The sequence below is a fragment of the Bos javanicus genome, chromosome 5, assembly GCF_032452875.1.
Source record: "Bos javanicus breed banteng chromosome 5, ARS-OSU_banteng_1.0, whole genome shotgun sequence".
Taxonomy (NCBI): domain Eukaryota; kingdom Metazoa; phylum Chordata; class Mammalia; order Artiodactyla; family Bovidae; genus Bos; species Bos javanicus.
Genome location: NC_083872.1, coordinates 11,841,265 through 11,863,471, shown reverse-complemented (window position 1 = coordinate 11,863,471; position 22,207 = coordinate 11,841,265). Strand labels below are relative to the sequence as shown.

Genomic DNA, 22,207 nt, shown 5'->3' with positions numbered 1-22,207 from the left:
AACCATAGCTTTGACTATAGGAACCTTTGTTGGCAAAGTGATATCTCTGCTTTAAAATATGCTGTCTAGGTTTGTCAGAGCTTTTCTTCTAAGGATTAAGTGGCTTTTAATTTTGTGAGTGAAGTCACAGTCCCCAGTGATTTTGGATCCCAAGAAAATAAAGTCTGTCACTGTTTCCACTCTTTCCCCATCTATTTGCCATGAAGTGATGGGACCGGATGCCATGATCTTCATTTTTGAGTGTTGAATTTTAAGCCAGCTTTTTCGCTCTCCTCTTTCATCTTCATCAAAATGCTTTTTAGTTCCTCTTCACTATCTGCCATTAGGGTGGTATGATCTGCATTTCTGAGGTTATTGATATTTCTCCAAGCAATCTTGATTCCAGCTTGTGATTCATCTAGTCTGGTATTTCCCATGATATACCCTGCATATAAGTTAAATAAGTAAGGGTGACAATATACAGCCTTGACATATTCGTTTCCCAATTGGGAACAAGTCAGTTGTTCCATGTCCAGTTCTAACTGTTGCTTCTTGACCTGAATACAGATTTCTCAGGAGGCAGGTAAGATGGTCTGATATTCCCATCTCTTGAAGAATTTTCCACAGTTTGCTGTGATCCACACAGTCAAAGGCTTTAGTGTAGTCAATGAGGCAGAAGTAGATGTTTTTCTGGAACTCATTTGCTTTTTCTATGATCCAACAGATGTTGGCACTTTGATTTCTCATTCCTTTGCCTTTTCTAAATCTAGCATGTACATCTGGAAGTTCTTGGTTCACATACTGTTGAAGCCTAGCTTAAAAGATTTTGAGCATTAGCTTCCTAGCATGTGAAATGAGCTCAATTGTACAGTAGTTAAAATGTTCTTTGGCATCACCCTTCTTTGGGACTAGACTGAAAACTGACCTTTTCCAGTCCTGTGGCTATTGCTGAATTTTCCATGTTTGCTGGCATAATGAATGCAGCACTTTAACAGCATCATCTTTTAGGACCTGAAATAACAGCTGGAATTCCATCACCTCCACTAGCTTTGTTTGTAGTAATGCTTCCTAAGGCCCACTTGACTTCACACTCCAGGATGTCTGGTTCTAGGTGAATGATCACACCATCGTGGTTATCTGGGTCATTAAGATCTTTTTTGTATAGTTCTTCTGTATATTCTACTTTTTTTAAAATCTCTTTTGCTTCTGTTAAGTCCTTACTGTTTCTGTCTTTTATTATGCCCATCTTTGCATGAAATATTTCCTTGGTATATCTAATTTTCTTGATGAGATCTGTAGTCTTTCCCATTCTATTGTTTTCTGTTTCTTTGCATTGATCACTGAGGAAGGCTTTCTTATCTTGCCTTGCAATTCTCTGGAACTCTGCATTTAGTTGGCTATAACTTTCCCTTTCTTCTTTGCCTTTCATTTCTTTTCTCAGCTATTTGTAAGGCCTCCTCAGACAATCACTTTGCCTTCTTGCATTTCCCCCCCCTTGGGGATGGTTTTGGCTACTGCCTCCTATACAATGGTATGAACCTCTGTCCACAGTTCTTCAGGCACTCTGTCTATCAGATCTAACCTCGTGAATCTATTTGTCACTTCCACTGTATAATCATAAGGGATTTGATTTAGGTCATACCTGAATGGCCTAGTGGTTTTCCCTAGTTTCTTTATGTCTGAATTTCACAATAAGGAGCTCATCATGATCTGAGCCACAGTCAGCTCCAGGTCTTGTTTTTGCTGACTCTGTGGAGCTTCTCCATCTTTGGCTACAAAGAATATAATCAATCTGATTTTGATATTGCCCATCTGATGATATCCATATGTAGAGTTCTCTCTTGAGTTGTTGAAAGAGGGTTTTTGCTATGACCAGTACATTCTCTTGGCAAAACTCTGTTAGCCTTTGCCCTGCTTCATTTTGTACTTCAAGACCAACCTTGCCTGTTAATACAAGTATCTCTTCATGTTCTACTTTTGCACTCCAATTCTCTATGATGAAAAGGACATCTTTTTTGGTGTTAGTTCTAGAAGGTCTTATAAGTCTTCATAGAACCAGTCAAATTCAGTTTCATTTGCCTATTTATCCATAGACTTGGATTACTGTGATGCTGAATGGCTTGCCTTGGAAATGAACTGAGATCATTTTGTCATTTTTGAGATTTCAGCCAAGTACTGCATTTCAGACTCTTTTGTTGACTATGAGGGCTACTCCATTTCTTCTAAGGGAGTCTTCCTCAGAGTAGTAGATACAGGGGTCATCTGAATTAAATTTGCCCATTCCTGTCCATTTTGGTTCATTTGATTCCTAAAATGTTGATGTTCACTCTTGCCATCTCCTGTTTGACCACTTCCAGTGCACTTTGGTTCATGAACCTAACATTCCAGGTTCTCATGCAGTATTGTTCTTACACCACCAGACACATCCACAACTGGGGCTGTTTCCACTTTGGCTTAGCCTCTTCATTCTTTCTGGAACTACTTCTGTGTTCTTCCCCAGTAGCATTTTGGGCACATCTGAACCTTTAGGGATGGGGCCCCCAAATCTGTTCTGTAACCATTCCTCTAGAGATTCTCTTGCATGCTAAACTTGAGAGCCACTAGATTAGAACTAGTGTACAACTAGTGTAGGGTTGACTATATCACCTAAATGTTATTTACGCCCTTTGCAGTGGTTTTAAGGGTGAGAATGTGAGAACATATAGTTTCTAAGCTGAGGATGACCATAAAGACAATTTATTCTCTGTAAAATAGTCTTTACTATATGCTTCCTGCCATCCATTATCAAAATGTTCTCTTTTGTGCTATCAATTCTGAGTTGGCCTTCAACTCAGTTGTGTCAACTATATGTGGGCATTATATTTAGAATTAATATCTGTACTTCTTATATGAATAGGAATCAGACAAATCAAGACTTTTCTTGGAAATACTATTAATAACAACTTTGTGGCTATACTTGGCAAATGTTGATTACCAAGGAAATTGTAAGGAAGGAAGGAAGAAATTCTTGTACAAAGAGACATGTCAACTGTCTCTAAAAATAAGAACGTTTCTGAGGTATAAAGAACATTTTATATCTTCCAGGGGAATTCCAGAGAATGAAAATTATGAGTACTGATATATGATCAGTATGAAAAATCTGTTATTAAATTAGATCTATCTGAAAATGGGCTGGGGTGCTTTGTGACTTAGTGAGTTTTCCTGTGATTAAGAATATTTAAGTCAACATCACATAGTAGGTTGACTGGGTGATCTAGATCCTTGCTACCCAAAGTGTAGTTTCATCCAGGAGTTGTTACAGATGCAGAATCTCAGGGTCCACCCCAGTCCAAGTGAGTCAGAATCTACAATAGAACAAGATCTATGGGTGATCTATGGGGCTTCCCCGATGGTTCAGTGCTAAAGAATCCGCATACCAATGCAGGAGAAATGGGTTCAATCCCTGGGTTGGAGAAGACCCCCTGGGGGAGGAAATGACAACCATTATACTTGCCTGGGAAATCCCATGCACAGAGGAGCATGGTATGCTATAGTCCATGGGGTCCCAAAAGAGCTGGACATGACTTGGTGACCTAAACAACAGCAATAAATATGCTGTGTTTGAGAAACAGTGCTCCAGTTGACATCTAATGAATCCTTACATTAAGATTATACTTAATTCTAATACTTATACTTAATTCTAATACTTAATTCTCTTATACTTAATTCTAATAAGATTGTGTTGTGATACAGAATTTGAGTAACAGTCTAGAAGAGAAGGGGGTAAATATGTGAGCTTGAGCTCACATTCTACTATGAGGTCATCAACTTAATTAAAGGGCAACCCACTCCAGTGTTCTTGCCTGGAGAATCCCAGGGATGGGGGATCCTGGTGAGCTGCCGTCTATGGGGTCGCACAGAGTCGGCCACGACTGAAGCAACTTAGCAGCAGCAGCCTAACATAAAATGGTATGTTTCTTGAATACTGTACTTAATGTAAGTGAGCAGTTATTTGAATAGTATTTCTATAGTTAGCTTTGGACTATTTGCCTAACACAAAAGTGAAACATATCTTTTGGATTTATTGCACTACATCATAAAAGTATTTGTACTAACTTCCAAATTATACACAATGTTGAACCCTTCTCCCAATTCTCTTTTGCATGTCCTCTTCTTTATACTAAAACTAGGATATCTTAATTTCCCTTACTGAAACCTTTCCTTTTTGTTTAGAGCAGGTACCAGTTTTGTCTTCTGCATCCTCTCTATCCCTGATGGGTCTGTATGAATGGACAGAAGAGGCAGAAAGAAAGGAAAATATGTTACGGGTTGTTCAGGTATGAGAGAACTGGAAAAGATCCAGGGAGCAGACCGCTCAAAGCTAAAATTTACTCTGGCAGGGAGTACTTAACACACAATTCTCATCTCCAAAGCTATGAATGGAAAAGAGCTGGAGAGGTAATGAGAAGTGACAGATGCCGCCACACCCTAGATTGACTCAGGTCTCTACTACCGCAACTACCATGCCCTTGGTCTTGAGAGAAGGAAGCCGGTTAAAGAAATGACAAGCACGGAAGGCCAGAGAGCCAGAAGGTGCTAAAGCCTGTTCTGTCCCTACCAGTACGGGCAACACACGTCTTCTTGTAGAGACCATTGTGCGTGAAGCCAGGGCAAGGAGGAACGCACCCGCCTTGTCACACCTGCCCAGCCCCAGCCCTTGCCTCTGCCGGGGGCACTGGGACCAGCGCACGCCTCAGCAGCTTTGAGGGAGTCGTGTGTATCCGCGAGTGCGTGTACGTGAGGAGGAGAGCAAAGACGTGATTACTTCAGAATTTATTTAAGGGCCGGTGGAAACCACTGCACCAGCTTCCAGGGGAAGCCCTTGTTTCAGAGGAAGAGGAGGTGGCGGCTGCCAAGGAGGAGGAAGGGGGTGGAGGTGGGGGAGACAGACGGAGGAGGAGGAGCGGCAGCAGCAACCGCACAGGCAAGTAAGAAGATGCTGTAGCATCCGCACCGGCGCCCAGCAGGTTGGTTCTCCCGGCCAACCGATGCCAGCAAAGAGGCTGGGAGGCGAAGCTGGGTGTGGGGGTTCTGACTGCTTGCCCTTCTGGAGAAGCAGCAGCTCTTTTAAGTGAAACAAGACACCTTTAGCTTGGAAATAGGCAGAGGGCCAGGAGGGGATCTGCCCTGCTTCTCGCATCCCTGCGGACTCGCTTCCCTTTAGCTTTTCAACTCCTGGAGGTAGACATAAACTCCAGAGGGGCTCCGGGTCGGGGGCTGGTTGGAGAAATTCCCTTCCAGGTTCTCCTCACACCTCTTCCCAAAGCTCACGTTTGGGGGTGACACCCTCCAGGTGGCCCGGTGGCGGAGTAGCGCCGCTTGGTTAAGTTTCTACAAGTCAAACCCAGTCCCCACTTGCCGACTCCCCGCCCCGGGTCTCCAGCTGCACGCGAGGAGCTGCGGCTGCTCTGGCAAACGGGTCGCTGCTGCTTTAAGAGCCGCCTCCCCCTCTCCTCCCTTTGACAATGGTCTGAACCGAGCTCTGCTTCCCAAAGCAAAATTTGTAATATGCCATTTTTCCGATGGACGCTTCTCCTTTTGGCTGCTGACGGAGCCGCGGGAAGATGCCGAGCTGCTGCCACGCCAGCCTGCCGGGGCACGTTCCGGGAGAACGCCGGGGCACCCGAGTGTCTAAGCTGCTTTTCTCCTCCCGTTGCTAGGGAAATGGTCCAGGAGTGCCGGCTGTGAGCCTCCCCTCTCGTCAAGCCTGAGACTGCGGTTGTCATTGCTCAATTGAAGAAGCGGGACCCGAAATTACAAGACATTAGGTACAGAGACTGTGTTTGAGTTACCTGGTTTCCCATCTGCTTTATTTTTTTACCCCTTCCCCCTCCCCAGCCCTGGCCCCACCCCGCCCCCAGGGAAGATGAGATGCAAATTCCCTCCTTGTCAATTAGTGTTCCTTACCTTTTGCTTTCCACCCCCACCCTCTCCCTTCTCCTATTTCCTCTACCTTGGCTGTCTCTTGTGGGGCAGGATGGACAATTTTGGTGTGCAGATTATGAAGTCAACTTCTTCAGGGTGGTGGGGGGGTGTGGCTGAGAGAGAACTGTCCAGCCAGCCTTATGGGGGTGAGCTGGCTCTTTGGCCAGCTGTAAATGCACTAGGGTGAAGATAGTGCAAAATGCTGGCATTAAAAATATAATAATATTTCCTGAGGACAGGGGACTTCAAAGAGTTAAATAGGAGGAGGAATATTCATGTAGTGTAATCAGACAATGGCTAAGATTTCTTTCACCGAATTATTCCTTGTGGATTAAGTGAGGCAGAGATAGGTAGGTTCTAAAGACTAAATCTTTGCAGAAGAAACTGACTACAGAGAATAATTAGATTTTTGTCTCCAGTAGGCTCTAAATCCTAATTATCTGTTTGAATAAAGTGAGTCATTGACAGAAAAAAAAAAAGCTTTTGTAGTACTGTCATATCTGGATACATACTGTTGGAATAGCATATATTGCTAAGAAACACTCTGGATCTTGAAAGCCCTTGGGTAATGACTCCAGTGGGCATTCAAAAGTTTTATTTTGAAATCAGAGATTTAGAAGACAGTCAAGGTTATGTGCTAAGAATAAGGGAGTTGGTTTTCCTGGTATAAAATTCTTCAAGCTAAATTTCAGCACTGAGATAATTAAAACAGCTATTTTTCTTTTTTTTTTAACAACAACAACAAAAAATAAACAATGTCTCTAACTAGCCCTTGAAACCTTCAGTAATTAAATGACCAGGGCATCAACACCTAGGAAGAGTATAACATAATTCATGTACCAGTTGATTTTGGGAAGGGAATGATGAAAAGGCAAATATCAAAGCAAATTGTTAGTATGCTCTCTCTAGTTTATTAGGAATTATGTCATACAATGAAGTTTTCAATATTGAAAATGATTCTAAAAGTTAAAAGTGGCAATACGAGGATGAAATAGAAGATAAGTTGAATGATCATAGCCTTCTGTACTATGCAAGTTACACTGAATACAGATTTTTAATTGCTTTTAACACCTAAAATGTACACTTAATAAGTTATAGTATATTTCAAAAAATATACAACTGTTTTGTAATTTATATTAGACGTAATATCAGTTTTATTGCAAGAAGCCAAACTAGCTCATGAAAGTTGCCTTGTTTTTTGTAGACAAATGTTTTCCTTCTAATTTTGATGAAAAGACTTTAGATTTACTCATGCGGGTTGACTGTGAGGGAAAAAAAAGCATCTACCATGTGTTCATCTTATTTTCTAAGTAACTTTTGAATTGGATTTGAAAAGTCTAGAGCACCCACTGGAATTAAACCTTTAGGCATAGAAGCAGAATAAATCATAAAAGTAAAATGTTCTTTTTGCAACGGTTAATGTTGGCCATTTTATAATAGGAATAAATAGTTCTTTATAATTTTACTATGTGTTTTCAGTCAGGTATCCTATTGGAACTATGGGCTTGTTTTTTAAAAATGCCTACATTATTATTCCTACTTTACAGAAAAGAAAACTGAAGTTTGGAGACATGGAGTGAACTGCTCTGGCTCACATGCCTTGGGAATTGAATTGAATCAAGTTCTTTTGAGTGTAAATTTAATGGACTTTCTAAATCCCTTAGCTGCTTCTCATCATAGCATCTTCCAACTATGTCAAAGACCAACTTTTATATTTATTGATCAAAGAGCCTAAAGTTTCTGAGTGTCTAATGTCTCCTGATGACGATGGTTGTCAGAACTAGAGTAGCGTATTCAGAAGAAAGCTGTAGCTGAGGTGATTGCTGCAGTTAAGTTTTTCCTCATAATTTAAAGTTATTGTGAGTGACTTAGAGTAGAGGTTGGCTCAGAGCTTTCTTTCAGGAAGGACACATTTAGAACACAACTTTGAAAATGTCCAACCAACCTTAAACTGAAACCCTGTAAGTGTTTCGGCACTGATTGTCACTGTACAACCATTTCCTCGCCCAGGATTTTGTTTTAACATTAAATGTCAGTAGAAACACATTGGCTCTTTATAATGAGTCCTCAGAATGACACAGCTGTTCAGTGTTGTGGATTTTATGCATGGCATGTGAACCAACTGCTTTAAATATTCAAATATATTAGAGCTTTTTTTGGTTTGTTTTCCAATTTCGTTTTAATTAATGTAAAGAAATTTATAACAGAAAAGAGTCTCATTTTTCCCACCTTTGTGCTATTGTTTGAATGAAATTCAGGTTGAGAAAAATAAAAAATAATTTATTTGCAACCATTAAGTGGTTAACAATATTAGCAAATGCATGAGTGTGATTGAGTGTGTACATGTGTGTTTTTAAATATTCATACGTCCTATTTGAATCACTTACTTTAGGGTGAAAAAGAAATTGAACAAGTCAAGTTCTTGCCTTCAGGGAGCCCAGTGTTTTGAATGATGAGCAGTAATTCAAAGCATTACTTTGAATTGTTCTAAAATTTACCCCTGCCTTAATCCTTCTGTATAGGCTGACAGTCACAGAATACTTCCTTTTATCTTTTTAAAAGTATCTCCTAGTTTTCAGTGGGCCTTGACCAAATAATGCACAGATAATTGAATTTCTCTATTTAATAACTCAATTTATATGAAGAATTACATAAAAAGTAATTAACTATTGAACTGTTAAATCTTGACATTTTATTTGAAAATATAACCAGAAATATTTTCCCCAAGGACAGGAATATGTAGACAGAAAAATAAATTGACCTTGTATTATAAAACCAAAGAATGCTGCAGGATCAACAGCCAAACCAGCCTTTCTCCACATCAGACTTTTGCAAAACCAAGCCCTCTAATTAATAGCTTCTGGCTTCAGTGCAACTGAAACTGAGATGGATTTGATGTTTTCTTAAACATAAGAAAGAAAAGAAAAGAGTAAATGAGATAATTTCTGATTTTTAAAATGCTACACAACAGGTCAATGTTACATCTTAATGTCTGTGTTTTCAATTTTAAGTAAATTAATTTAAAAATATTCTGAAGAGTTCAATTATTTTATGACTAGCTGCTACTGATTAGCAGTTAGGATGTAAACTTTCTACATTAGCTAATGTAATTTATGGCATCTGTTTTGTGGAATATTTGAAAGAGTGTTAGTTTGTATGGTTTGGATGGAAAGCAGACAAAGTAATTTGCAGGAAACAAAAGAATAAGAATAATTAGTAGCATAATAATCTAAACAAATTTATGCATTTCAGTCTATATCCTAAAGCATGTGTCTAATTCAGTCGGCATTACTTATCTACTCTGTGTAGAATATTGTAGGAATTCAGGAAGAGAACTTGTAATAATAAAATGGGAGTTGTAAAGTCAAGAAGCTTTAAAATAGTTGTATGAAAAAAACTTGATAAAATTAAAAAGTAAAAGCTGATTTTTACATAAATGAATACCCAATTATTTTCAGATCTTCTAAATGAAAGAATGAACATCAATTCATTCATTTATTTAAGTAACACAAACATCATTTGCTTCCTACCTGTTAAATGTCAGCCACTATGCTTGCTTTTAACAATGTAATAACAAATAAGGGTAAGATGGAGGTATTAGCTATAAGTGATTTGTAAATTTGAATGGGAAGAAAGGTGATCAATTAATAAGTGTTGTGTGACGTCTTATTATAAATTGAATGAGGTGGGGTAAATCATTTAAAAAAAAAAAACAAATTTTGAGAAGTAAATGAAATCAAGCTGTGTTTTTGTAGGTAGGAGATATGTAGATTGTCATGCAAAGAGAGAGCATGTTTGAGGAAGTCAGTGAATCATATTTCACTGATGTCAGATTTTTAGTATGGTAGGATTTGGGGCATTGAGGAGAGGAGAAAGGCTGATGAGCTGCAAAGAGTTGGGTGAGCTGAGAGTCAAGTGGGTTTATTGGAAATCTTGTTTTACTAAGATTTCTCTCCCCTTTAATTTCTTTAAGCAATGATGTGTGAAGTGATGCCCACGATTAATGAGGACACCCCAATGAGCCAAAGGGGTTCCCAAAGCAGTGGCTCGGACTCAGACTCCCATTTTGAGCAGCTGATGGTGAATATGCTGGATGAAAGGGATCGTCTTCTAGACACCCTTCGGGAAACCCAAGAAAGCCTCTCACTTGCCCAGCAAAGACTGCAGGATGTCATCTATGACAGAGATTCGCTCCAGAGACAGCTCAATTCAGCCCTGCCACAGGTATGCCTCCTGGGAGCTTCTGTCCTTCGTACTGCAGCTGAAAATGTGATAAGATATAATATGCTTTGCTTTATTTCCATTCTGATAATTATTGTTTCCCTTAGTAGAGATGATATGCAAATTTTGGCGAGAAAAATTTAAGAATAGATCATTAGTTCACATGCAACTTTGCCTCAAACAAAACAGTGGCACTTTGGTGGTGGGAGATTTGAAGCATGAGTCCCCATCTGGTGTTTCTCTTGAAATTTTATCTGTTTTTTGGTGGAGGTAGAAGATCACCTGTTGATCAGCTTTTAATTACCAGAGTGTGAGAATAGATAGTTTTCTCTTTCTTGCTTTTTAAATACTTTTATGATATTTGGGCTTCCCTAGCTCAGCTGGTAAAAAAAAAAAAAAAAATCCACCTGCAATTCAGGAGACCCTGGTTTGATTCCTGGGTTGGGAAGATCCCTGAAGAAGGGATAGGCTATCCACTCCAATATTCTTGGGCTTCCCTGGTGGCTCTGATCGTGGGAGACCTGGGTTTGATCCCTGGTTGGGAAGATTCCCTTGGAGGTGGTCATGGCAACCCACTCTAGTATTCTTGCCTGGAGAAGCCCCATGGACAGAGGAGCCTGGGGGCTACAGTCCATGGGGTCACAAAGAGTTGGACACAACTGAGCGACTTAGCACAGATGACATTTGGAAAGATGTATTTTACATTTTCAGTTTCGTGGTCTGTCTTTGGATATGATAGTGCTTGGAAGTCTGTTTTCCAATAGTTTTTGTCTTTCTTTAGAGAAGGTTAATACTGCTTAAAAGTATTGAATTTATTGATGTATTACCCTCCCTTCGAAAAAACATTTCAACCAGTTTCTTTAAAAAAGAAAAGTATTTTGGAAATAGGAGAATAGGCAAAAGTTCAGCTTTATTCTCACAAACTTAAAACTGTTAGATTTTAACAATTTTATTTATAAGTAAATATTTAGAAAATAATTATTTTATGTAATAACATGTTATATGCATTATTTATATGTATTATAATATTATTATATGTAATAATATAAAATAACTTATTTTTACTATATTATTGTCATATACTTATTTTACAGAAAAAGATATGTTAAGGATTTTCAGCTAATTTATGTACAAATTTAATAATTAGTCAGTTCTCTTACTTAAGAATTGCATATTTTAGGTATGAGAAGCATCATAGAATATGAACTAAGTTTTTAATAATCACCCCTCAATAAATGATATTTTTCTTTTAAAACAAGTTTGATTCGCCCTTCACTTAAAAGACAGTACAGCAAATGCTGAAGAGTTGATCTTTCTCCATAAATTTATATCTTGTAGGTAATATCTTTTCATAAATACTGAAAATTACATAATCAATGTTGATAAAATTCTAAACCAGCCGTACAATAAACGTGTAGTATGATGTTGAGATATTTATGACTTTCAGAATAAAAAGGATCACCTAGATTGCTCTGTCACATTCCCATTAGGTAATTCCATAATTCCTGTCCCAGTTCTTTTCATTTTCAGTCTGCTTTGTGTTGAAATGCAATAATACTTCCAATAACTCTAACCTGTTGACTTACACTAACTTGTTTGCACAGAATGCATTGTATTGGTTCATTTCAAAGGACAACTGTCACACCTTCACCAAAAATTATATTTTTCAAACTAGACATTTCAGTGCTTACAACTGTTCTTCATACAGTCATTTCTAGAATGATTATCATCATGCTTACTCACCTCTAAAATTATCTGAGTTGGTTAATGCTGTTGTTAAAATATGGTCTTATAACCAATCACACTATTCATTACCTTCTGTGATGAGCATAGAATAGGGCAATCATTTCTCTTTCTGGATAGAGTGTTTCATTAAGAATCCTAGAATTGTATTATATTATTATTTGGGGGGCAAGTTCAACATAATTTTATTATGTATTAGAATGGCAAAAAACTGAAGTTTATAACTGAGTTGCAAAAATGCCATGTGTTTTTCCCACACTCTTCTTAGAAGTTGACTCTTTGGTTGTAAGTGTAGGACTATACAGGTACCCCTCCTAAAGTTATCATTTTATATTTTATTTAAGCTTGATGCTATCAATTTGTGATCCTAACACTATTAAGATGATTCTAAGAATAATTTGGGTCTTACATTTTTTTTTCTCTATCATGGTGATATGATAGAGACATGGGTGAATCTTTTATAAAGATGTTGTAAAAATAAAATATTAATGCTAGAACAAGGTATTCAGGAGGGAAAGGAGAAAACTGAAAATGTTTCGTACATAACTATATTGTGTAGATAAACCTCTTTTGAATGGTATAGGAATGAAAATATTTTAATTATAGCATTCAGTTATGTTGAAAATCTGTATAATATCATCAAAATTTGAAAGTGAAAGTCACTCAGTTGTGTCTGACTTTTTGCTAATGGGATTCTCCAGGCCAGAATACTGGAGTGGGTAGCCATTTCCTTCTCCAGGGGATCTTCCCAATCCAGGGATCGGACCCAGGTCTCCCACATTACAGGTGGATTCTTTACTGTCTGAGCCACACCTAAATTTAAAATTTTTGCTTTAAAAAAAAATAATAAATAAATAAATAAATAAAAATAAAATTTTTGACTTTTAATTATACTGGTACACAATCTCTTATTCAAACCCATTGTGTTTGAAAGTTCAGAATTTTCCTTATTATGCATGTATTGTACAACTTAAACTATGATCTCCTCTAGCCAGATTCTAGGAAACACTATATAATTATACACTTCATATTTCTGAAGAAATATGAGAAATTCCTACTGTGTGAAAAATATTAAGACTATAAATGGCCTCATACTTACAAATAAATGTCAGTTTTCAGAGTGTTTGAGTTTTGGAATTATAGATTAGGGATTAGGAGCCTATACATTTAATCGGTATAGTTCTAGTCTCTTTTATAAACACTTTGACACAGTTTTCAATATTTATTTGTATTTTACTATTAGAAATATTTAGTACCCTTAGCAATCCACAGGTCATTAAAGATAGTGATGGTCCTGTCATTTGTTAAAGCAAATATTTAATAACCTAATCTACAACTTCAGGGATTTAAGTTTTCTGCAAGTAACAGAGGAATACAAAATTCTTCAATTTGCATCCTTGAACCTTTTAAACTATTTTGTAAGCAATGTACCTGAACTGTTTGGTGGCACTACATTTGACATTCGCTTGGGAGAAGAAAATGACTCCCACAAATGTGAGTTTTTCAGTTCAGTTCAGTCACTCAGTCATGTCTGACTCTTTGCGACCGCATGGACTGCAGCACGCCAGGCCTCCCTGTCCACCACCAACTCCCAGAGTTTACTCAAACTCCTGTCCGTTAAGTCAGTGATGCCATCCAATCATCTCATCCTCTGTCGTCCCCTTCCCCTCCTGCCCTCAATCTTTCCCAGCATCAGGGTCTTTTCAAATGAGTCAGCTCTTCACATCAGGTGGCCAAAGTACTGGAGTTTCAGCTTCAACATCAGTCCTTCCAATGAACACCCAGGACTGACTCCTTTAGAATGGACTGGTTGGATCTCCTTGCAGTCCAAGGGACTCTCAAGAGTTTTCTCCAACACCACAATTCAAAAGCATCAATTCTTTGGCACTCAGCTTTCTTTATAGTCCAACTCTCACACCCATACATGACTACTGGAAGAACCATAGCTTTGACTAGACAGACCTTTGTTGAAAAAGTGTCTCTGCTTTTGAATATGCTCTCTAGGATGGTCATAACTTTTCTTCGCATCTTTTAATTTCATGGCTGCAGTCACCATCTGCAGTGATTTTGGAGCCCCCAAAAATAAAAGTCTGACACTGTTTCCATATTTTTTTGCCACAAAGTGATGAGACCAGATGTCATAATCTTAGTTTTCTAAATGTTGAGTTTTAAGCCACCCTTTTCACTCTCCTCTTTTGCTTTCATCAAGAGGCTCTTTAGTTCTTCTTCGCTTTCTGCCATAAGGGTGATGTCATCTGCATAGCTGAAGTTATTGACATTTCTCCTAGCAATCTTGATTCCAGCTTGTGCTTCATCCAGTCAGCATTTCTCATGATGTACTCTGCATATAAATTAAATAATTAGGGTGACAATAAACAGCCTTGACATACTCCTTTCCCGATCTGGAACCAGTCTGTTGTTCCATGTCCAGTTCTAACTGTTACTTCCTAACCTGCATAAAGATTTCTCAGGAGGCAGGTCAGGTGGTCTGGTATTCCCATCTGTTTAAGAATTTTCCAAAGTTTATTATGATCCACACAGTCAAAGGCTTTGCCATAGTCAACAAAGCAGAAATAGATGTTTTTCTGGAACTCTCACTTTTTTGATGATCCAATGAACGTTGGCAATTTGATCTCTGGTTACCTCTGCCTTTTCTAAATCCAGCTTGAATATATGGAAGTTCATAGTTCACATACTGTTGAAGCCTGGCTTGGAGAATTTTCAGCATTACTTTGTTAGTGTGTGCTGCTGCTGCTAAGTCGCTTCAGTCGTGTCCAACTCTGTGCGACCCCATAGATAGCAGTCCACCAGGCTCTGCCGTCCCTGGGATTCTCCAGGCAAGAACACTGGAGTGGGTTGCCATTTCCTCCTCCAATGCATGAAAGTGAAAAGTGAAAGTGAAGTCGCTCAGTCGTGTCCGACTCTTTGAGACCTCATGGACTGCAGCCTACCAGACTCCTCCATCCATGGGATTTTCCAGGCAAGATTACTGGAGTGGGTTGCCATTGCCTTCTCCATGCTAGTATGTGAGATGAGTGCAATTGTGTGGTAGTTTGAGCATTCTTTGGCATTGCCTTTCTTTGGAATTGGAATGAAAGCTGACCTTTTCCAGTCCTGTGGCCACTGCTGAGTTTTCCAAATTTGCTGACATATTGAGTGGAGCACTTTCACAGCTTCATCTTTTAGGATTTGAAATAGCTCAACTGGAATTCCATCACCTCCACTAGCTTTGTTCATCGTGATGCTTTCTAAGGTCCGCTTGACTTCACATTCCAGGAGGTCTGGCTCTAGGTGAGTGATCACACCATCATGATTATCTGGGTCGTGAATTTCTTTTTTGTGCAGTTCTGTGTGTTCTTGCCACCTCTTCCTAATCTCTTCAGCTTCTGTTAGGTCCATAGCATTTCTGTCCTTTATTGTGCCCATCTTTGCATGAAATGTTCTCTTGGTATTGTGAGTTTTTAGGCAGAAATAAAGTATGTAAAATAAAAACTACAATAACGTAAAAGTGAAATTTGTTTTAGGAAATGGATAGAATTTCAAAGCTGAGTCAAATTTCATGACATATTATGTTTTCAATCGCCTATACAATATTTTTTAGTTGATGATTTCATGCTTTGAATTAGTCATTTTCTCTCCTATCATTTTTTAGGAACAAATGCAGTGGTGATTTTTACACTCCTAACCATGAAAATATTTTGTAGTCATATTGTTTTCTTTTTCATTATGTAATTAAAGATAACCGTGTTTAACAAGAATTGATAATTCCACATCATTCCACATTTTAGGCCTGATGTTTCTAAGCAATACACTAATGTCTAATACACAGATCCATTTTAATGAGCCATAGAATCTGAGATTCAAGATGCTCAAACTCAGTTATCATCTGCTGCTGCTAAGTCGCTTCAGTCGTGTCCGACTCTGTGCCACCCATGGACTGCAGCCTACCAGGCTCCCCGTCCCTGGGATTCTCCAGGCAAGAATACTGGAGTGGGTTTCCATTTCCTTCTCCAGTGCATGAAAGTGGAAAGTGAAAGTGAAGTCGCTCAGTCGTATCTGACTCTTAGCGACCCCATGGACTGCAGCCTACCAGGCTCCTCCATCCATGGGATTTTCCGGGCAACAGTAATGGAGTGGGGTGCCATTGCCTTCTCCTATCATCTGCCTTTCACTCAACCAAATTCTCTAACTCTTCACCCAGACACTTGATAGTCCTCATAGCTGACTGCCCAAGAATAGCCCAAGAATACTGGACTGGGTAGTCTATCCCTTCTCCAGTGGATCTTCCTGATCTAGAAGTCAGACCAGGGTCTCCTGCATGGCAGGTGGATTCTTTACCAACTGAGGTATCAGGGAAGCCCTTTTCCAGCATCGTATTTAGCATATACTGAGGGTCTTCTGTGTATTACTGAATGATTACATATGTTTGTAAAGGGGATAGAAAAAAAAAAAAAGAAACATAGTTTTTTTTTTCCCCAGAGAACTTAGGAAATAGGTATAACATTAAAAGATCAAAATTAATATAGTACCAGAAGATTACAGAGGTACTAAAAGTATTTGTACCACAACACTGATATGTAATAAACTACATAAAGTTTCATGTGGAAGATGATATTAGAGATATTTTTAAGAGAAGGTTAGAAGGGACTAGAGGATATTTTGTATCAGACAGTACAGTTATGCAGGGATGATCCTGCTGAAGGATATGTGGGGACTGAAATTCAGCCCGTGCTCTGCTCCAGGCTAGGTGAGGTGTTCCTAATTCCCATAAAGGAACCAGCTGGGCTAGCAGTATCCCTGATTAAAAAGAGAAGAATAAATAGGGATTAAATAAGGAGAGTGACTCGGAGAAGGCAATGGCACCCCACTCCAGTACTCTTGCCTGGAAAATCCCATGGATTTTCCATGGGGTCGCTAGGAGTTGGACACGACTGAGCAACTTCACTTTATTTTTTCACTTTCATGCATTGGAGAAGGAAATGGCAACCACTCCAGTGTTCTTGCCTGGAGAATCCCAGGGACGGGGGAGCCTGGTGGGCTGCCGTCGATGGGGTTGCACAGAGTCGGACACGACTGAAGTGACTTAGCAGCAGCAGCAGCAGCAAGGAGAGTGACTGAGAAGTTTGTTGTTGAAGGGCTGTAGGGTAGGAATGCATCTTTTGTATAGTGACAGTGGAGGATTCTAGCCTGTTCATATGTGTGGTGAAAGGGAAGGATGGACATTTGTATACAGAGTAATCAGTAGGAGCTTGAGTGAACTAGTGACATGATAAGGCAATAATGAAGGGATATTGTTCTGCCATTTTGATGCAGAATAGGTTATATAATACTTGTGTATCAGTTATCTATGGCTAAAATAATGCTATGTAACAAACAACATAAAACCTAATTATCATGCAATATAATAGGTTTAAGGAATTCAGCTGACCTTTACTGGGCTTCCCAGGTGCTGCTAATGGTAAAGAATCTGCCTGCCAATGCAGAAGATGTAAGAGACATGGGTTAGACTCATAGGTTGGGAAGATCCCCTGGAGGAGGATGACACCCTACTTCAATATTTTGGCCAGGAGCATCCCATCTACAGAGAAGCCTGGTGGGCTACAGTCCATGGAGTTGCAAAGAGTCGGACAAGACTGAGTGCCTGAGCCTGACCTTGACTTGGATTGGTTAATCTTGGCTGGGCTTACTAGGCCACTTGTTGTCTGAAAGTTGACTCAGTTAACTGTATGTTAACTGGCTATTGTTTGATCTAGGATGGCCTTAGCTGGACCTACTTGGGCCCCTCAACTCTAAGTTTGTATCTGATCCTTCAATAAGATAGTCTTTGCATGTTTTCATGGTGATGGCAAAAGAGTAAGGGCAAAGCAAAAAAAAGCAAATACTTCTTACGCTTCTGCTTGGGTCATTTTTTTTTTTTTTGGTAATACTCCTTGGCCAAGCCAAGAGACAGAGTGGAAAGCAATATTACATGGCAAAATTCCAAGGATGGATGCAACACAGTTACCATCAGTGTAACTAATCTACCATAAATAGGTGTTAAAAGAGTCATCTGGGTCATTATTATGTTAGAAGAACTTATTGTGATAATGTAATCATTCTGATGAGGTGTGGGAATTTGAAATAGGACTGTGAACCTTGAAACTAAGAAAGACATGTCAATGTAGAGAATACTGAGGAGAGAGAATGGACATAGCCAGAATATGAACTAAATAGCTGTGATTTGGGACTTGTTAGAAGATCTGAATTTGAATTGGAATTCTTCCACTTATTAGCTGAGCTGTCAAGGGTAAGTGACTGACTTCTCTGAAACTCTATTTTTTTAATTGGAAGGAGAGGATGATATCTACCATATGAGTGGTTAAAAGGAGGTGTGTGTATGTGCTTCAGAAACCTTAAACATTATTAAATGTCACCTGGTATTTTTCATAAATTGTGATGTGCCAGTATCTACTCTGATGAGGAATTAAGTTAAAAGAGGCTACTTGTGGAGAAGTGGGAAACATTTATACTTTAACATTAAAAAAAAAAAAAAATTTAAGTGAAACTTACAGGAAGTGACAGAAGTCACTCTTATTCCAGAGACACTGTACCTAGGTATATTTTTGGCTTGCTACTTACTAGCTTAATAACCTTGGTCAAAGTAATTAGCTCAAATAATGATAGAACCTGCCTCATAAGGTCATTATGAGACATAAATGAACTGGAACATGTCAAATGATCAGTTCCGTACCTCACAGATAGTACATGCTCAATAAATGTTAAAGGTAGCTATTGATGTTATTATTACCATAGACATTACCATCATTATCCTTAGCCAATCTTAATGGCACAATTTTCCTAGGTAATAATGAACACCAGCACAAATTGAACGCACTAAAAACCCTACTCTCCACAATCATTATCAAATTTTGTAAGTTTTTGATTGATCTTATTTTAAAAAAATCTTAACTGCATTTTCTTTAATTGTTTTCCCAATTTCTTCACTTCCTTGATGGCCAGTCTCATGTCTCTTGATTAAGTCAAACAACAGCCTTCCTGTTGTGCTAAGAAGATCACATCTGGATTGAGAGCTCCTTCCTTTTCAGTGAGACTTAATGCCACCACACCACATACAAAAGGGTTTTACCCCTCACTCCTGTCAAAAATAAAGATACTATTATCTTTTGCTATCTCTGATTATGGTTATTCTATCTTAAATGTGTTTCTCTTTCTTCCAGTTATTTTTCCCCCAGCCAAATGAAATGGTATTTACCCTCAGCCTTTATTGCCTGTTATTTATGGCCTTTTATTTGTCTTTATTTATAACTTTTTTTGTGTGACTGTGCTGTGAGGCATGCAGGATCTTAGTTCCCTGACCAGGGACTGAACCCATGCCCACTGCAGTCGAAAGGTGGAGTCCTAACCATCAGACTGCCAGGGAAGTCCCTCTCTTTTCCTTTTTAGTGCTTATAATCAGGCTTCTATCATCACCATTCTCCTGAAAACACACTCCTGTGTGCCACCGATGTGTGCACATTTTGCAAATCCAGTGATCCTCTTTCATTCTTCATGTTCATGGCCTCTTTGTGCCAAAATGTGCTATTAATTATCTCATCTTGAAATTCTCATGTCCTTAATTCTTCATAACCATTCTCCTCAGAGGCTACAAGGTGTGGTGTTCTTTAGTACTCACTCTTTTCCTACATATTCTCATATACTTATTTATATCCATACTCATCTTTATTTACCTATGTTCTCCAACCTTAAGCACTACCCTTCTTGTTTAATCCTTCCCTCCAAATCCCCGATCCCCTCCTTTGTATCTCTTCCTTTGACTTTTTTTTTGTCTCCTGTATCTTCAATTTCTCCCTCTCCTTCTCAATTGGCTTTTTGGTAACATATTCAAGTCTATTCCTTACAAGTACAGTGATGGTAAGTACAATAACAACAAAAGGGTTCCTTAACACCGTGTCTCCATTTAGCTACAAATCTCTTTTTTCCTTTATTCCCCAACTTGTCTATTTTCACTGTCTCAGTGTCTTCATCTTCTATTCACTTTCTGAGCATCTGCAGTTGGGCTTTTCTTCTAAAACCTTACTAAAAATTATGTTACCAGTTACCAACTGATGAATGTAGGAGGTTTGTTTTATTAAAATTCACTGCAAAATGTAACATTGTGATTAACTCCCTTCTCAAAAAATACCTCCCAAAATAAACGAACAACAAAAAAAATTTCACTCTTAACTTTCATGATACCACATTGTCTTCATTCCTAAATCTTTCAAACTTTTTTCTCCTAATACTTTTTTCTGTGAGCAATTCCTCACTTAGCCACTTTTAAAATACTAAATAATAAATAGAAGATGACTGACAGTAATATCTAACATTTCTGAACACTCCATCTATGCCAGGTAATGTTTCATTTAAGCATCCAGATATTAAAATGGGAGGCTGTCTTTCTGTTTGAGGGGAGGCTAAATAAGTGAGGTGCAAGACTTTATTCGCAGGAGGTGCTAAGATATAATCCAACTAATTAATCCAATATTAGCTTAAACTCCATTTTAAGACTCTACAGAAGCTGGTAAAGCTAGAAGAGAGACAGAGCTGTTTTGCATGGCAGCTGGTCTGCTGTGCATAATCTACCACACCACGTATGAAGCATGGGGTGATTTCTGTTCAACTTAGTCAAGTGAGAAGGGCTTCAAGAGCAATGTTCAGAGAGCTTGATGTGCTTCCTCCACAAGTTGAAGAATATAGAGGCTGAAGTCTAGAAGCCACAGGTGTGGCCGGAAATGCCCCTTTCTCTACAGCAGGTTGAAGAGTCACCTGTCAGATAAACTGCAACTCCTCCAATATCAACACAAAGGTTAGTTTTTTGAACAGCAAGAAGTTCCCTCGAAAGGGGATATTACTTAGGGTAATTTCTGTGTAAACCCACAAAGTAGAATGTTAAAACCCCGAGTTTCTAAATGGTAAGCAATGAGAGACAAATTGGGATACTGACTTCAGAGAAGATACTGAGAGCAAGTCAATGAAAACCAAAGAAGAATCTACAGAGGGGTTTTTTGAGGAAGCCACAAATGCACCTCGGAAGAAGGACCACTGATTATCTATTTGCCATTCAGAAAGCCCTGATCCTGGATGACATGTAGGTCAGCCCATACCACTGTGATCTTTCTCCCCAGTTTCCCCTTCCACGGCCCTGATTCTTAGAATGGTCAGAAACTACTGCTATGAGTAGGGGATGTCAGGGTAAAGAGAGACCATACCCTCATCCTCCAATGCAGACCTGCTTCAAGGCTTGAAACAAGCCTGAACTATGTGTGGTGGGTGGATGGGAAGGATGGCAGGGGCAGGGAAGGACAGAGCACATCTTTAGATTGGGATCGGAGCTCAGAACTAGTATGTTATTGAACTAGCACTATGGAATTGTGAGACTGCACAATTTCAGAACAAAAGGAAAGATAGTTTGTTTTCTAAGCATGAGCAAAAAAACTTAAGACATTTGGTGAAATTTCATTTGGGGCTAATTTCTTTACCTGAGGGAATAGGAAGAGATATGATAATATTAATTTCAGAATCAATCCTTAAAACATTCCAATGAGGGTGTTATCATTCCCATTTTACAGATGATAAAACTGAAGCATAGACAGGTTAAGTAACCTGTTCAACCAGGGTTCTATTCATGGCTTAATTTTGTTTTACTCTAAGTCATCTTTATTTCATTATATTCATAAAGAAGTATTTAACTTCTCTAGAAACCTTTAGGGCTTCCCTTAGCCTAGCTCAGTCAGTAAATAATCTGCCTGCAAGGCAGGAGACCTGGGTTTGATTCCTGGGTTGGGCAAATACCCTGGAGAAGGAAATGGCAACCCTCTAGTAATCTTGCCTGGAGAATCCCATGGACAGAAACCTTTAAGAGACATGGGCCACAGAAAGCACTCATCAGAAATACTCTTAAGTTCTAACAAGGAAGGAAGGAAGGAAGGAAGTAAAGTCGCTCAGTCCTGTCCGACTCTTTGCAACCCCATGAACAGTAGCCCACCAGGCTCCTCTGTCCATGGTATTTTCCAGGCAAGAGTATTGGAGTGGGTTGCCATTAAAGAAATGTGAAATGATTATTAGAGCTGGTATAATTAGACTGAATATAAGTATTCAAGGACTCCAAATCTTCATATTTATGTTACCATGAATTTGCTTTTTATGTACTCAGCATACTTTTATAGCCCAAGTGACTTCACTTTCACTTTTTATTTTCATGCACTGGAGAAGGAAATGGCAACCCACTCCAGTGTTCTTGCCTGGAGAATCCCAGGGACGG

General features: G+C 38.9%; 1 protein-coding gene across 11 annotated transcripts in view; it reads left to right on the top strand.

The window, feature by feature from the left end:
* Positions 1-5,487: 5,487 nt before the first annotated feature.
* PPFIA2 (PTPRF interacting protein alpha 2) overlaps positions 5,488-22,207 on the top strand; it is a 501,553-nt gene continuing 484,833 nt past the window's right edge. For 7 of the 11 annotated variants that reach the window (XM_061415641.1, XM_061415640.1, XM_061415635.1 and 4 more), the window contains exons 1-2: positions 5,511-5,786; positions 9,917-10,167. In XM_061415641.1, coding sequence (XP_061271625.1) covers positions 9,919-10,167 — 249 coding nt within the window. In that variant the 5' untranslated portion in view covers positions 5,511-5,786; positions 9,917-9,918. Of the gene's footprint in view, positions 5,787-9,916; positions 10,168-22,207 lie in introns of all 11 variants that reach the window. The other 4 variants (XM_061415638.1, XM_061415633.1, XM_061415631.1 and 1 more) reach the window with 2 other exon arrangements.